Source organism: Pinus tabuliformis, chromosome J (assembly GCF_031772625.1).
Source record: "Pinus tabuliformis cultivar Carrire ecotype Pingquan chromosome J, CPIR1, whole genome shotgun sequence".
Taxonomy (NCBI): Eukaryota; Viridiplantae; Streptophyta; class Pinopsida; order Pinales; family Pinaceae; genus Pinus; species Pinus tabuliformis.
The window spans coordinates 6,176,068-6,193,526 of NC_142295.1; the positions used below are offsets into that span (position 1 = coordinate 6,176,068).

At 37.3% G+C, this 17,459-nt stretch overlaps 1 protein-coding gene across 2 annotated transcripts in view; it reads left to right on the forward strand.

Annotated features, from left to right (window-relative positions):
- The window catches only part of LOC149225146 (ricin B-like lectin R40G2), a 36,850-nt gene extending 26,369 nt beyond the window's left edge, over positions 1–10,481 (forward strand). For both annotated transcript variants that reach the window (XM_089376945.1, XM_089376946.1), the window contains exons 2-8: positions 6,012–6,159; positions 6,319–6,441; positions 6,757–6,985; positions 9,097–9,452; positions 9,595–9,717; positions 9,817–10,048; positions 10,200–10,481. In XM_089376945.1, the coding sequence (XP_089233071.1) occupies positions 6,022–6,159; positions 6,319–6,441; positions 6,757–6,985; positions 9,097–9,452; positions 9,595–9,717; positions 9,817–10,048; positions 10,200–10,201 (1,203 nt within the window). In that variant the 5' untranslated portion in view covers positions 6,012–6,021 and the 3' untranslated portion in view covers positions 10,202–10,481. The remainder of the gene's footprint in view (positions 1–6,011; positions 6,160–6,318; positions 6,442–6,756; positions 6,986–9,096; positions 9,453–9,594; positions 9,718–9,816; positions 10,049–10,199) is intronic.
- Positions 10,482–17,459: the final 6,978 nt, after the last annotated feature.

Consider the following 17,459-nt stretch of genomic DNA (forward strand, 5'->3'; position numbering starts at 1 on the left):
TTTATGCTGTTCAGATTTGCTGAAATGCTGCCTTGGTGTGTGTGCCAAACTGCTGCCTCTTTCTCCTCCTTGTCCAGAAATCTCCCTTGCTCTCTTGCTCTCCTTCTCCCAATCTGCTCATGAAAGAATGAATGATCTCTTTCTCCTTTTCCTCCCTTAACCCAACCCTAAATGACTTTTGGGTGATCCCTAAATCCAATGGCTGAAATAGATTTAGATCAATGGCTGAGATTAAATGCTCATTTAAATCTCACTTTCTATTTTTTAATTCACCCCACTTTAATAAAGACCCACTTAGTCATTTATTTCCAAAGTCACTTTTCCTTTCTAATTTTTCATTGACTTTATAAAGTCACTTTAAAATTAGACTTAGTAACTTTATCACTTAAAGTCACTTTCAAATTAGATTTAACTTTATAAAAATTATAAAGTTACTTTAGGAGAAAAATTAAATTCTTTTGGACACTTTTCCCTAGGCCAAAGATCAAAGCCTTAGGGAACCACCTGTCCTCCGGTACCAAATTTCAACACAATCCTTGTCACATACTTCACAAAGGTGTTGAGATCTTTTTGGGTTTCTACCCATCACCAAGTACAATTCTATTAGAATTGTTGTTTCTCTTGCTTCATTTATGGGTTGGAAGATACATTGGATGGATGTAAAGAGTACATTCCTGAATGATGTGATAGAGGAGGAATGTTTTGAGGTTCATGGGAAGGAGTTCCATGTTTGCAGATTGAAGAAGGCTTCGTACAAACTCAAGCAGGCACCCAGGGCATGGTATTCTAGGATCAAGGGATACTTGATGAGCTTGGACTTCGTCAAGAGAGTTGTGAATCCTGACCTTTACTCCATGATTGTTGATGGTGATCCCTTGATCTTGGTGTTGTATGTGGATGTTATGTTCCTTACGCGAGCAAAGAGGCTCATTATCGAGCGCAAGAGGGAGTTGGCCTTAGATTTCGAGATGAAGGATCTTGGCTTGATGCACTATTTCTTGGGATTAGAGCTGTGGTAGAGACCTGATGATATCTTCCTCGGACAAGGGAAGTACATTGTTCAAATTTTGAGGAGATTTGATATGATGGAATGCAAGTCTATGGCTACACCTATGGTGACCAATTTGAAGAAGTTGAGTGATTTTGCTTCAGATTTAGATTTGGTGGATCCCACGATGTATAGGCAGTTGATTGGATCTTTGATGTACTTGGTTAACACGAGGACAAATATTTGCTTTTCAATGAACACCCTGAGCCAGTATATGGTCAAGTCGAGTCAGATACATTTGATTGCAGCAAAGCATGTGTTGAGGAACCTTCGTGGTACAATTGGATATGGTTTGAGATATGTCTTAGGTGGTGAAATGAGGTTGCAAGGATATACTGATTTTGATTAGGTTGGGAGTGTAGAGGACAAAAAGGGCACCTTGGGTTGTTGTTTCAGCTTGGGATCGGCTATGATATCTTGGTTTAGGAGGAAGCAAATTTCTATCGCACTCAATATAGCAGAGGCAAAGTATATTGTAGCCAATTCTGCAAGTCAGGAAACAAGGTGGTTTTGGAAGCTACTTGCAGGGCTATTTGATCCAGAGCTTGAGATGACCTTGATATTTTGTGATAATCAAAGTTGTTTTAAGTTTTTGGAGAATCCAATTTTTCATAGCAAATTGAAGCATATTGAGATCAAATATCACTTCATTCGAGACATGGTGCAAAAGGGAGCAGTGAAGCTCTAGTACATATCCATAAACGAGCAGATTGCAAACATTCTCACCAAGCCTTTGTCTAGAGCGAAGTTTGTATACATCAGAGACAAGCTTGGTGTGGCGCAGAATGTCTCCCATTTTGAGAGGGAGTGTTGATGTCTTTGCAGGATCGGGCGGACCTTCCCCTGAGAAGCCATGCTGGTTTGATTAGGGGAGATGGATACATTCACCTGAGTATTCATGCTATTTGATTAGGCCATGCTAATGTGGCCAAGGGTGAATGGCCTAGGGGCTAACCTTCTCTTGAGAAGCCATGTTAATTTTCTAGGTCTTGCTGATTTGACTAGGGAGTTGGATGCATTTATCTGAGAAGCCATGCTAATTTGGCTAGGGGTAAATGGCCCAGGTTACACACATTGCCTGCTCTAGGATGGAGTGATCTATATCTATAGACAGGCATGTGAGGAGACACTACATTAATATAGGAAGCTCATGAACTTTTCTTGTGGAAGGGGAAATTTCAGCTAAGGGGAATTTTGTTTGCAGCTAAGGAGAATACCTCCCTTGCTAAGAGGGGGTGTTGATTTTTGTAGCATCGGGAGGTATTCCCACATGGATGAAGGGGTCTCCTAGTCAGCCTAGAAAAATTAAAATTAAAATTATTTTTGGAGAGACAAGTCGGCCTAACTGTTGAAAGGGTGTGCCCCTTAGGTTATTTTGCCCCATTCAACAAGTATAAATAGATGATGTGACATCTCAATTTTCTCCACCAAGGAAGAGCAATTTCTCTTCTCTCTCTTCATCATTCTCTTATCTCTTGGACAGTCGCAAGTGTGGAGTACAGTTTGACCAAAGTTGACCAGATGTTGATCGAGCTGATTTGTTATTTTTATGACCAAGTTTTACTTGCGTTCATCAAGTTGTTTGACCTCTGATTTGACTGCAAACCGTGCAGAGATTGATCAAGGGTTTGACTGCAGTTCGCATGTGCGGATTTGACCTCAGTCTAACCAGTTGCAAGGCTGCACGTGTAGGTTGATCACATAAGCCAAAGTTGACCGTAAGTAGCAGTTTGGGCATGGCTGATTTTGGACTTTTTGGTTGGTTTGACTAGTGTCGAACAACAGGTGATTTGACCACGTTTGACTGGTATTTGGTCTTGGATTATTGACACAGATTTGTAGACAATTTAGTGATTTGTAAACCTTGCTGAAAAATAATTTATCCTAAAGAATTTTTTTTTGGGTTTTCTCCCAAGGTTGGGTTTTTGAAAATCATTAGGAAGAAATTACCTGGCAGGAAATTGTGTCTAGTGCTCTCTTGCATAGAAAATTCAACCATTCACGGCAATAGATATAATTTCTTGAGAGTTCAGGAGCGGTGGTGGAGAATAGGTTCACCAACTTGAACCAACCACATGCATAGAACCAAAAGAGGTCTTGGAGGCCTACTAGGGTTGACTATGGATGAGGCCTTAGAGGTTGAAGGTTTAAGAGTTGGAGCTCGTTGAGGTTGAGACTTAAGCTACATTACCCCTTTTCCCCTTACAGACAACTTTTGTCCATACAGCTTCATCTGCTTTGGGTGTTTGTAGAGATTTGGGAATGTCAAGGGCCTGCAAGTGTAAGGCCATTTTGGTTTTGGCTTAGGCTATGAGTGGACAATCTTGAATGGGATGGTTTCTAGTTTGGTAGTAGACGTAGGTATTGAGAAAATTTATATAGTGCTGAAGTCAATGATAAAACTCATTACCAATCTGGATGTACATGAATTCATTCAAGGCCTAGGAGAGGTTAACCCACATACACACATGATGTTGAGGCAAAGGGTCAAAAAATATCTCTAGTTCCTCATAATTAAACTCCTCTAAGGGGGGTGACAATTTGACATAGGATTGGCCAAAATTGAATGGGCATGTTTGGGAAATCTACCCAAACTAGGTAGGAAAGCAAGTTATGCTTTGTTAGTTGAGAAATCATGGTTCCAGTGGGTAATCTTATATATCCAGGGGCCTCGATTCATTATCTTCTTTACATGGGAAGACTTGTTGATCTCAAATAGGGAAAAAAATCCATAGTTAGGCTTTGTGCGTTTGTGCAGTGCCAACCATTTGATTCCTATTCCTTGTAGATTCAATGTGAAATAATTGGCTTAGGGGGCACTGTTCCAACAGAATAACCAAGAATGTAAGCTACCCAAAACTCATAATAATGGCTACCATATTCAATATCTGAGAACTCAATATGAAGAGGAGGTTCCTTACCACGTATTGCACCTACATGATGGACTTTCAAGGAGTCTTGCGTGCCCTCGCTGGTAGTTGGTTCAGATTCACCACAGTGAATGATCATGCAAAATGCTAGGAGAAGACATTGGCTTGATAAGCCAGCAAGGCCACATTCAATGCTGAAAAGACAGTATGATTATACTATCACAATCTTTAGGCCATAACTCCTTTTCTGTTCACTTTGGCTCTCACTTAGGAAACATCATTTCAGATATTCATTTCTACTTATGTGCATGTTTGGATTAACTAATTGAATTGTTTCTTTAAGGTAGGAGCAATGTTTCACTATAATTAAAACTTTCAATGTAAATAAAATGAACGTAACTTAATTTATGATGACAGCTTTGGGGCTTGTGATTAAGTCACAGGAGAAATCACTCACAGCAAACAACGAATCTGCAAATGCATTAACATTAGTGAACATTACACCCACAAGGTTTGTTATAACAAAAATTACTGCAAAGAACTTTGACAACATTCTCTGTCCAAATGCTCCTGGGCCTTTTACATTCGTAAACCTTATGCATAGGTCTCTGGATCCCACAGCAAGAATCACTGCAAAAGTGAAATTAAAGTGAGAGCCACAAGGGTGCTTGGGTCTTTGGCCTTCCAATGACCCAGTTGTTCAAATTCAATGTTTTATAGTCTTCATATTGTAGGGGTTCCTAAAACTTCATAAAGGATGTCAAATTTGCATTAGGTTTTCAAAATTTTCAAGTCTGCTGTTAGAAATAGGGCACAAATCTGCTTGAGAGGGGTCATAAGAAGGCACACCAAATTATACAGGTGTCATTTTGAGATAGTAAGATTAGATGTGTGTATTGTCACCTTGTTAACAAAACCCATATCTCAGAATTTTCTAGCTCACCTCTATTTTTCTGTATTGAATCTGCCAGGACAGCAACTTATGCTCTTTTTCATTGAAATTGACTGAAATTGTCTTAATAATAAATCTTTGGGATAACTGTGTTCTGGTTTAAGAGAACATAAGCTAGAACACAATGGTTCCAGAATATTTATTACTACTACGATGAACAGTGAAAATCTGCATTCTTAAAATTCATTGAAGGTTTGTGAGGCCTTACCAAAATGCATGCCTAATCTTCCTTTTGCATGTTGAAGGTTTGTGAGGCCTTACCAGAATGCGTGCCTAATCTTCCTTATGCATGATGTAAGCAAACTGTTTATGAGGGTTTGTAATTTGTTACGCTGGCACAAAACCCATGTCATAGAGTTCCTCGATTATCTGCAACATGTATGTAGTTTGCCTGCAAAATTGCCCTGTGACACTGTTTTTTGCATTTCAAGAAAACACGTAATCATCATTACAATGCACACTGAGGCCAAGTTAAGGATCCAAATCAAAATTTGAAAGATGATCTGAGTTGTACTTTCAATTATCTACAAGCCTTTTTCAGCCTGTGCCATGTCTCCATGTCTAATTCTATAGTGTTTGAAACAGAATTGCCCTTATTTCTACATTTCAGAAAAATGCATGTCAGGAGCTTTAAAATGCACACTCAGGCCAAATTAGGCATGCCCAACTCCTGAAATTTGGACGGTAAGTACTAAGTTTTCCACACCTATATGTGAATTCAATTGCATGCAGGATAGCTTGCTTAGCCAGGTATACTCCTGCATCAATTCACCATACTCACTATATCATGTGACATGCAGTGACAAATTGAAAAGTGACAAATATGATTAGATGATTCCTCTCTCGATTGAAGCTTCTTTTTCGTCTTGGTAATACAAAGTAGTCCATTCTTGTTAATTTTACTGCTACAATATCATTCTGCTCCATGGGGAAACATGGATTTCTATTAATTGGATTAATGAGTCCCAAGGGTTCCTCATTAGGTGTCACAATTATCTTAAAATGTCACTAAGTTGGTGACATGGTGATTAAACATTTTTTTTAGTGTGAAATGCCAGTCAATCATTATGCTGATGAATCATGATACATGTATTTTTCTTCCTGCCTACAACAAAATGATCCGGTTACTTTTATTGAACAGAATCCATACAATGTTTCACCACCATAATGAGGATGAGACTCCTGGAGAAATTGTGAAGATCTTTTGTGAAGCCAATCCTGAATACTACTTAACAGCCAAAGAAGATGATGTGGTGCTTGCACCTGGTGATGAATCCAATCCTTACCAGGTAAATGGCATCGCCTTTTGTTCTTCTTCCCAGAAGTCTGATTTACAAATTCTTTTGCAGGTTTTGTATGCATAGCCTATGATAAATTGAACAAGTAATTTCATGAATATGGATGAATACTGGTGCATCAACTTTAATCGAGTTTACTGGACTTTGCAGCAATGGATCATTGATGCCACGTGGGGATTAAGGGTAAAGGATGAAGCTGGTTTCCCTGCATTTGCCTTAATAAACAAGGCCACACGTCAGGCTCTGAACCATGGGAAGGAAGAGAAAGACAAGGTCTGATAATCCCAAGCATTAAAACATTGACAAATATTTATAGTTCTTTTACAGCCAAGATGTGACTGAACCGCACATTGATCTAGTGCTTTGTATCTCTGCTAATATGATATACTGGCTGGTTCTCTAAAACTATATAACTCCGATTTGTAGTTTTTTTTTCTAAACCTTCAGATTCCTTCAAAGATTGTTTTGAGTAGAAATTGGAAAATAATTTTTAAGGGCAATCATTATCTATTTGTGTTATTGTAGCTCAATTGGATTCGTTAACTTGAGCAGTTGAGAGTCATGCTTATTTTCTTGCACTTTGACCAGGTTTACACATGTCCATACTCAAAGGATGAACTAAATGAAGTTGTTCTTTGGACTCAAAGTGATGATGTTGGAAATGGTTATAAGTGTATTCGTCCAGTGGATAACACAGACCTGAATTTGGATGCAAACCATGGTGATCCAGAAAGTGGAGGCATACAAGATGGAACAGATCTTATTCTTTTCAAGTGGAAGAAACAAGAAAACCAGAAGTGGAAGATTTCACCCATTTGTAAGTAAATCCTTTTGCAGGCAATGAGCCCTGTTTGATATTGATTGATTCTTTCTTTATGTGTTGGAAATATTGAGAGAGGTGAATCAATATTTAATTATTTTTAACAACTTTTTATCTTTTAAAATATTTGATGCACATAAATCGTAAACTTCCTTGTACAAAGTAAGCACCAACTTACAGATTTCGTAGGTGCCAATTTCATTACCCTAGCTGAGCACCAACTCAGCGAATATAGGCACAACACAATACGCTGTAGGCACCAACCGACATCTTGAAGTTGTTGCTTGGATCTGCCATCAATAAATTACTGTCCTTAACAAATTCTTCAATGAGTTGTCATCTAATGATGTAAACCTCAGGGTTGCGCCTTCAAGCTTGATCATAGCCACTTGATTTGTACACCTTAACTCTCTGCTCTTCAAGTAGCCTTCTTGACATGGCTCCTTAGACTTGATCTCCCACATGTCAGTTCTTTGTATATGATCAAAAAGAGGTCTGCCCATATGGCACTTCAACTTCCTCAACTCTTGCTATTCACTATACAACTATCATTGCTTAGGTTTCTTATATGTTCAAAGAGAAGCTTTGCCCACCGAGCAGCTTGTACTCAACAATGTGGATTTCTTTATGCTACATAGAGCTTTTCAACACCCTTGAAACCACAGAGGCCTTTACAACCTTGAAGGTCTGCTTCCTGCGGCGTATCAACCTTTGCACTAAGCACTCACCTTGTGTAGCTTACAGGCCTATCACAAAAATTACCCATGATAGCTCTGTTCTAACTTCTTACTGCACCTCTGTCCACAATAGGGCTTGGTCCTATCATCACCATAACATCACAACTACTACAGCTAACATCTACCTTAACATTGCCTTAGCCAACCAGACTCAGCCTCCAAAGATCTTTGTAACAATTCTCCAACAGAGCTCGACCACCTCAAAGATTAGACTAGAACTTGGCCTATAACAGGAATGCAACTTTGGCCACAAACCAGACTCAAACTTGGCCTTCAAAATACCAAAAACTAGCCTTCAAACCAGACATGAACTCAGCCTTCAATGCACCAGAACTTGGCCCTCAAACTGGGCCTGAACTTGACCTTCAAACACCATAATTCGGCCCCCAGAACAGTCCTGAAACTCGGCCCCAACAGGACTGAAGTTCGGCCTTCAATAGGTCTAAAACTCACTTTCACTGAAACTTAGCCACTAGAACATCTCTGCAACTTGCCTTCTTACCAGGACCAAAAACCTTCCCAAAGAGTGCCAAAAACCCTTCCAAAAATGTGCCAGAAACCCTTCTCACAGAAAACCTCTCCAAGTCAACTTCACTTCACTTGGTTCATAAGGTATGAACCTCAGAACTACTCCTTCGCTTGCTTAGACAGACCCGAATTGGCTTGAGCGAGTGAGTCTTAGGTTCCTCCCCATAATACCTATATATAATGCGTTTGACTTCCAAAAGCTAGGCCGACTTCCCCACTGGTTGTTCTAACTTGTGCATTGGCTGGGCTGACTTGTGCACTGGCTGGGCTAACTTGGCAGACTGTATGATGAATATTTAAAAAATCATCTCTTCAACCTTGAGGAGTTAGAGGATGTGTCATATACCGCTGGAAAGCTCTCGGAATAAACTTTCTAACCATATATATTATGCTTCCATTTGAGCTAGGTAATTGGAGTGAAAGTGCATTAAAAAATAAGGTATTTAAATGAGGCATCAAAAATCCAAAAAAATACTTCCAGAAAGCATGCCATATATCATTGGAAAGGTCTCGAAATATGCTATTTGACTACATAACTTTCTATTTCATTTGGACAAACTTTAATATCAATAACAACCATTTTCAACATTATGCTGGCATGTAAACCTTATGTTGGTGTGCAGGGGAATTCGTTTGTTTGTTTGTTTGTCATGATTAGTTTCATATTGAAATCTGGCTTTTATTTGTTTACGTTTTTAGCACTTTGTTCTTTCCGCACTCAAAACTTATATCGGTGTACGAAGTTGTGAATCTCCTAACTTAATAGGTTTCATGTTCTGTCATGTATTGGTTGTCGTGCACCTGGAAGTCTAAGAGATGTTCATTTTTATTGTGGTTAATAAGCATTTAATCCAATTTCACAAGTCCAAAAGCATGAAGCGGAGGATGCACCATATGGAGATGTTCCAAAATATGGAGGTGCACAGTACGGAGATGTCCCGAGTTATGGAAGTGCATCGTATGGAGAAGGTGTCCCAAATTATGAAGGTGCACCTTATGGAGAAAGAACAGACACAGTTAAAAACTATGAAGGCCCAGCATATGCTGTACACGCGCATCATCATCATGATGATTTCCCACAGCGCATTCCTGAAGGCCAGAGTGTAAGGATTTACTGCGAACAAAGTCCTGAATATTTCCTGACTGTACGTGATGGGGTGGTGGTTCTTGCATCCGGCGATGCAGATGATGTTTCTCAGGTATCCAATATTGTGGTTTTTAGTCAACAACTTATAAGAACCTTGGAAATTTCGGAGTAAATTTTATCTTTTCAATTGAGCTGGTGTTGAACATGGTAACCACTTTTTCTGTATGAACTAATTTTCAGTACTTTGGCTGCAGCACTGGATCAAGGTGGATGAATGGGGAAATAAATTACGGGACGAAGCAGGTTTCCCGGCCTTTGCATTGGTTAATAAGGCAACGTTGAAGGCTCTAAAACATGGCAGCCAAGAGTGGGACAGGGTGAGTTCAAAGATTCTAATAGTCTGAAATTGGTTGTCAGACCATTTGTTATCATCAATTATGATTTCATAAATTCTGATAATGAATTTTTCTGTGTAGGTTGATCTAACTTATTATAATGAAAATGATCTGGATGAGTCCATTCTTTGGACACAAAGTGCCGATGTTGGTCATGGATATCAGTGTATCCGTCCTGTAGGTAACATTAATTTGAATCTGGATGCAAAGCTAGCTGATGGCAAATATGGGAATGTTGAAGATGGGAACGAGTTGATATTGTTTAGTTGGAAGAAACAGAAAAACCAGAAATGGAAAATGCTACCCGTTGATTGTAAGTTATCTTCTTCTAGATTTGGAGACTTTTATTGACATATGAAGCCTGTTTCTGTCAGAAATTACTGTAGTTAAGATCAGCAAAGCTTTCGTGTCTTGTGGTTCAGAAAGACTAACATCATCCATTTTGTGTTTATGATGTTTGGCAGAGGCAAGTGTGAGTGGACGCGGGTAATTTAGGCTTTGGGAGTGAGTGTGTGTTTCTTTTGGGTTCCCCCATCTTTTCCGACCACCTCAAATTTTCTAAAATAAGATAAAGCTTATCCATCTGCTTTATAATATCTTTGCTTGCATTGCGAAGTTTATATACATGTAAGAAATCTGCATGGCGTTCTAGAGTCTAAATGTGTGCAATTTCTGGTCAGTTGTGGAATTAATACAATATGGAGGATATTTAATGATACTTATTGAATAACATATGTTTTATTTTAGATCTGCTCTCTTCGTAATGAATTAGTGCATATCGGAATTATGATTTTGAACCTGCAAATGCATGGATAATCCAGTAACCATTTAGATTGTTTTATTTTTTTTGCACTAAAAGAAAAATTCATTCAATCTTTCAGCATACATTAATTTGTGAATTTCAAATTATCTGCTTCCTAATAATTGTCGATTGCTATAGCTTAATTTTGAGAACTATGTTCTGTCTGATTTCACAGTAAACCAGATGTTCTGTCTTGATTTCACAGTAAACCAGACATTAATTTTGAACATGCGGCATTTAAAGCAAAATGCAAAATCGGAAGAGATGGAAAAATGAATATAAGCTAAATGCCATTTCAAATGCAATATATAATATAAGGCGAAAAGTTGCTGACTTCTAACTAGCTAAAGCCCAACTATCAAAGTCACGAGGAATTTTTAAATGGAGATGTAAATACTTTTCTTAAATGGAGATGAAAAGTTGACAATGAACTATTAGTTATATAATGGTTTTGTATAGTGGATTGACACCAGTCAAATATACCAGAAACTGATGAGGGGTGGAACTTTAATGTGAAATCAACACTTGCCTAGCAATTATGTCAATGTGAAACCATTAGTTACCTAGAGAAACCAAGGGTGCCTAGCAATTATGTCAATGTGAAACCATTAGTTACCTAGAGAAACCAAGGGTGGAGCTTGGGGTGATGGAACACATGATTGGAATTAAGCATATCTAGAAGCAGTAAGTTCTCTAATGTTGATGTGGGATCATCACTTGCTGTGGCATTGTCGCATATTGGAACAATATGGGTGGACGTAGTGGTGGATTTTTATGAAATTTGGTAGGAACCATAATTTTGACATAAGGTTGTTAGTTACTAGGAGCAATGGTTTATTATGTAGGAATTTGAATCAACAAGATTTAAGGTGTAAATTGACAATGAATACACTAACTATATGGAGGACCCATGAGGGATGGAACTTCCATATGAAACTATTAGTTACATGGTGGAATTATAAAGTGAAAGGTAATAATAATGGAATTCTTGAATAGAATGAATCCTATACTGGAATAATTAATGGTTGAACTTCCATGGAAATCATCGTCACATGTCTAATGAATGATAAAATAATACATATCACTTTGATGTGGAATTGTCAATTTCATAAAGAAGTTGTAGGTTAGAACTAGGAGTGATGACATTGTGGACTTTAACCTTATGGAGGGACTCCTTGGGAATTATATGATGTCTTGATGGATTACAAGATGAGTAAGCTAATATCATTACTAGGTGGAACACTTGAATATAATTGTCATATATAGGCATTGCAAAGGATGCAACTTTAATATGGAGTCATTACTTGCCTAAAATTTTATATAATGATAGTGTTGAACTTTGATGTAGAATCATCATTTGCTCCCTAAAATTATAGGGTAGAACTAGGAGTAGTTGAACTGTTAAGTTGAATTAATAGTATAGAGTTGTAAGAGGGGTGGGACTTTGAGATAAAGCCATCACTTGTTTAGCAATTACATGATGTTTAAAATGTCCTTGAGAAAATTGGAATCTTAGTGAAAATAACCATATAGAAATTTATGCAAAATGTTGAGTGTGAGAAGGGAAGAATGGTACTAATAAAACTAAAAATGTATAAGGTGGATTTAGGCATAGTGAGGAGTTGAATTAATCATATGTTAGGGAAGCTACAATGGGGAATTTTGATATGGAACCACCCCCCACCTAATAATCATGTGATATTTGGAAAAAACATACAAGTTGAGCAACCTTAAACCTAAGTTCTATAGTGGGATTGGGATTGGGATTGTATAGGTGGAATTAGTTGAACTTTTTAGTAGATTTGATTATATGTAGGAACCATAAGGGTTGTAATTTTGACATAAAATCATTACTTCCCTAGTGGTCACTCAATGACATGGAATTTTGATGTGAATTTTTTACTGGCATGATAGAACTATAAAACGTAACTAGTAGCAGTGGAATTCTCAAATGGAGTTGTGTGGAGGAACAATGATAACTTTGACATGCAATCATCACTTATCTATCCTAGTGGAACTTTAAGGTGGATCTAAGAGAATTATGGGGTGGAATTCACAATATGGAGGTTTTGGAAGGGGTGGGATTTTCACTTTAGACCATCTCTTGCCTAGTCATTAAATGATGTCTTTTTACAAGGATACATGTTGAATGCACTTATACATTTTACATGGAAACATTATATAGGTGGAACAATGGTAAATATAACTCATTAAGTAGAATCAATTTTATGGAGGACCTACAAGGGGTAGAACTTTAACATGTAATCATTATCTTCTTAGCAACTATGTAATAATGTAGGACTTTGACACAAAACTTCTTGTTTATCCAATCAAACTTAGATTGGAACTAGGGGTTGTGGAACTCTTGAGTGGAGTCAACTATATGGAAGCATTTTAAGGTGTGGAATTTTGAAGTGGAATAATTATTTTCCCTAGAACCATTGTTGGTGAAATAATACAAATAGCAGAAATATAAGTTCTTCAAAGTTGACAATTAACAATTAATTACACAATGGTTTTGTATGGTGGTTTGACAATCGATCAAATGTATGGAGAAATCATAAGGTACACAAGTTTAATGTGAAACCAACACTTAGCATTTATGTAAGTGTGGAACCATTGGTGACCTAGAGGAACCAAGGGTGGAACTAGGAGCCATGGAACAATTGATTGAAATTAACCATATATGGAGGCCACAAGTATTCTAGTCTTGATGTGGAATCATCACCAATCGTGGCATTGTTGCATAATGGAACAACATAGGTGGAAGTGGTGGTGGATTTTAATGAAATTTGATGGGAAACCATAATTTTGACACAAGGTTATTAGTTACTAAGAGCAATGGTTTATAATGTAGGAACTAGAATCAACAAGATTTAAGGGGTAATTTGTCAATGAATTAACTATATGAAGGAACCATATGGGGTGGAACTCTCATACATCGAAGCATAAGTTTCCTAGAGCCTTCACATGAAACCATTAGTTACTTGGTGGAATTGTAGCGCGGAATTTAAGAATAATGTAATTTTTCAGTAGAATGAATCTTATACAAGAACAATAAGGGTTAAACTTATATGTGAAATCATCATCACTTATCTAATGAATGACGAATGACAGAATCATTTTGATGTGGAATTGTCAATTTCAGAATGAAATTGTAGGGTGGAACTAGGAGTGATGACATTATCGAATTTAACCTTATGGAGGGACTCATAAGGGGTGGAACTTTGACATGGAATCATTGTCTCCATGGGAATTACATGATGTCTTTATGGAAATATGAGATGAATAAGCTAACATCATTACATGGTAGAACTCTTGAATATAATTGTCATATATAGGCAATGCAAAGGATAGAACTTTAATATGGAATCATAACTTGCTTGAAACTTATGCAATGATAGTGTTGAACTTTGATGTAGAATCTATCACTTGTTCCTCAAAATTGTAGCGCAGAACTAGGAATAATTGAACTCTTAATTCAAATTAATAATATAGAGGAATTGTACGAGGGGTGGAACTTTGACATAAAACCATCTCTTGTTTAGCAATTACACAATGTTTGAAATGCACTTGAGAAAATTGAAATTTTAGTAAAAAGAATCATTTAGATATTCATGCAAATTGTCAAGTGTGCATAACATTGTACACCAAGATGAGGTTGTAATAAGCTATTATCTCACATAATAATATAATCCTTTAACGAGGCTTTTGTAGTTTTAAATTTGTCCTTATATTTTTAAAATATATTTAATTAACTTTGACATTTGAAAATGTTTTTCCTTGCTTTTTTATTTTTATCGTGTGGATATCCAAGGATGAAAAATAAAGCTTTACATTTTTGTTTATTTTTAAATTGTTATGTTTTATTTTTTAATTTTAATTTTAATTTTGATAAGTTTTCTAGTTTATTTTGGTATATGATAAAAATGTTTACATTCCTACACGTCATTTCTCTTTCAACATAAAACTATAATGATAAATGAGATGATTTATACTAGCCTATATCCATCTTAACTCCGGATTTACCAAGTGCCGAGAGGGATCAAATCTCTTGAGATGCAAACTTCTTTTGGAGTGAAAAGATATTTGATCCTTCTTGGTGCTTGGTGTAGGGACCAAGCCTCTGACGCCATTTTTTTTAACCCAGAAGTAATGTAGCAATCTCAAAATGCAATTATAAGCAAATAAGCATTTTCATTTAAACTAAGAATTCGTTGACAACACCCATTACTAAAATCACATAGTACTTTAAACACCCATCGACATTGGGAACACAAAGATAATAAGGCATATACACCAATAGACCATAAATTACAATCCAATCCTCATATCATTTACTTTTACAATTTGGTAATTATTTATGCAACAATACACATGTAGAGCTTTTATAGAGACACGAGGCACTGTTCACCAAGAGTGGAGATTCGATCTTGACTTTGATGCTTTTTGTGCTCCCTTGTTGCTGTCCATGTTCACATGTGAAGAATGTTGTGGCCTGACTGAATGTTGCTGACTCACTGGTTGACCTCCCAACCTACTCCTTGGGTACCCTTCTTCCCCATGGATCGCCAAATGACAATGGGGTTGTATAGTAGAGGAATAATACTAGTTGATGGAAGAGAGCACTCTTGGCTCAAGAGTCCATTCTCTAATGACTTCCACCTCACCAAACTCACTATAGACTTTGTAGTCACTCATAATAGTATTATGTAATCCATTCGACAATAGGGTGAAAAGTGATCATTTCCCCATAGCTTGCCCCTTCTTTTAAAGGAGGCTTCATAGGCGACACTTGGAATTTCATGCATAAATATTAATTTTTTATTAATCTAAAAGTCTGATTATTCATCCACCCTTATGGCAGCCTCTCACTAAGGCTCTCCTAATTTATTTACTTAAATTTTATTCAAAAATAATATTTTCCCCACTCTAACATGACTCCCTATTTCTTCTCCTAGTTGTCTCTTGATCCCCCTTTTATACTCCTTACTTTGTGTTCATTACTGAAGTCAATTGGTACGTCTTAGATATGGTTCCTCAAATACCCCTAGTTTATCTCACATTGACTCCTAGATGGAGACCCTTGTGTTGTCTCTGGCCACACAGAGGTTCTCTCATAAAACTAAATTTCTCTAATTTAAATTATTATTCTTTATTTTCATTCACCGCCCTCTTTTTTTAAAGAGGTTAAACTATACTATGATTAATGTTTTTAATTAACTTAGTCCTTTTCTCGTTTTTACCTCTTAAACAATTACATACTTTAGGGTTACTTTATATGCACTTTATCTCCCTAATATTTTCCAAACATGGGAAGGGTAGAGTTACTCAATTACTTTATATGCACATTATCTACCTAATATTTTCCAAACATGGGAAGGGTAGAGTTACTCAATTAGTCCAATGTTTTTGTTTCTTCCTATTCTCCCTTTACCCCAAGGTTTATCTTGATTTAGATAACTTGGTTCTAAAACCTCATTTACCACATTATGTGAAATAGTATGATTATCATATCTTAATTATATATCATTAGTTTCTTCTTAATGTGAAGGGTGCCAAGTTGGTAATGTCCTTTAGGAATTTCTCTTTGAAGTTTCAAGGGTGCCACACTCAATCAGTTTATTCTTGATGCCAAGCGTCCTACACCGCTTGCCCTTCAAGAATCTAGTGACTACAAGGGGAAAAAATAGGTGCAATGACGAAGGCCATTACCCTCTCTTATCTTGCCCTCCAAAATGAGACTAATGGTGTCCGGATCAAGGAATCCTCCTTCATTCACGCCCGTCAGTAAAATCTTCGTGACCGACCCAATTCAGGGTCCTGCCTCCATGACATTGCGATCTTCAAGGCGAAGGTATCCCAACACCTTCCAGCTTAAGTCACGACGGGAGTGATAGCGGGTGAAATCAAGGACGCTGTCCCACCCCTCCCATGAAGTTCCATCTATCTATACAACCCCATCACCAATGTGTGAGTTGTTCGACCAAACAACTAACTTGTGCCTACTGCCACTAACATGTCATTAGAATTCACAACAAAATTTTAAATTGAAATTTAAACTCTTTTGAGATAATAAAATGTAATTCAAACCAAACCAAAGGTTGTCGACTCATCACATGGAATGCATCTGGGTAATCTCCTACCACACTCAATAATCATCAATAATACTTGATTCATATTATTAATGACCAATATAATTTTGTATGCTAAATCATCAACATATCCATAAATCATGAGCAAAAACTAATGTACGGAGACAACATAATGAATCCATCGCATGATTAGACATAGTCATAAAACATATCCATCATAGCTATTATTATCATAACACCAAACCATAAAATAATTATTATCACATGCGCAAATGGTAAATGTCAAATAGTTGGATCCTTGACCTGAGGTCCTCAAAGAATATTGTTTAAGACCTAAGGCTATATCAAGGTTTATGTCATATCAGGGTTAGTCAACCGAAGGGGGGTACAACATACACCCCCTCTTAACAATGGACTTTGTTTCAAAGTCCTCAGAACATAAAAGGAAAACAATGACACATTTCCCTGGTGTCCTCCCAAGTAGCGAAGCTAGAACTATAACTATGCCACTGGACCTTAACTTGGTCCACCAAGTGTCATCTAAGATGCAGAGTTCACTTGTTTAGTATGCGAACTAGTTTGACCATCATTGTGCCCTCGTTTGAGACCCGCAAATGACCCAAGTCAATAACATGCAAAGGATATGAAATATAATGACACAATACCGACACATGGAATACATCATGCATATGTGCTACAAATGAAGGTAAGGAAAGCATATATGCCACTAACCCTTTATTTTCTACGCTTTCAAAAGGTCCCACAAACCGTGGAGACAATTTTGCTCCCTTCCCAAACCTTATGGAGCTCTTCTGGGGCCTTACTCT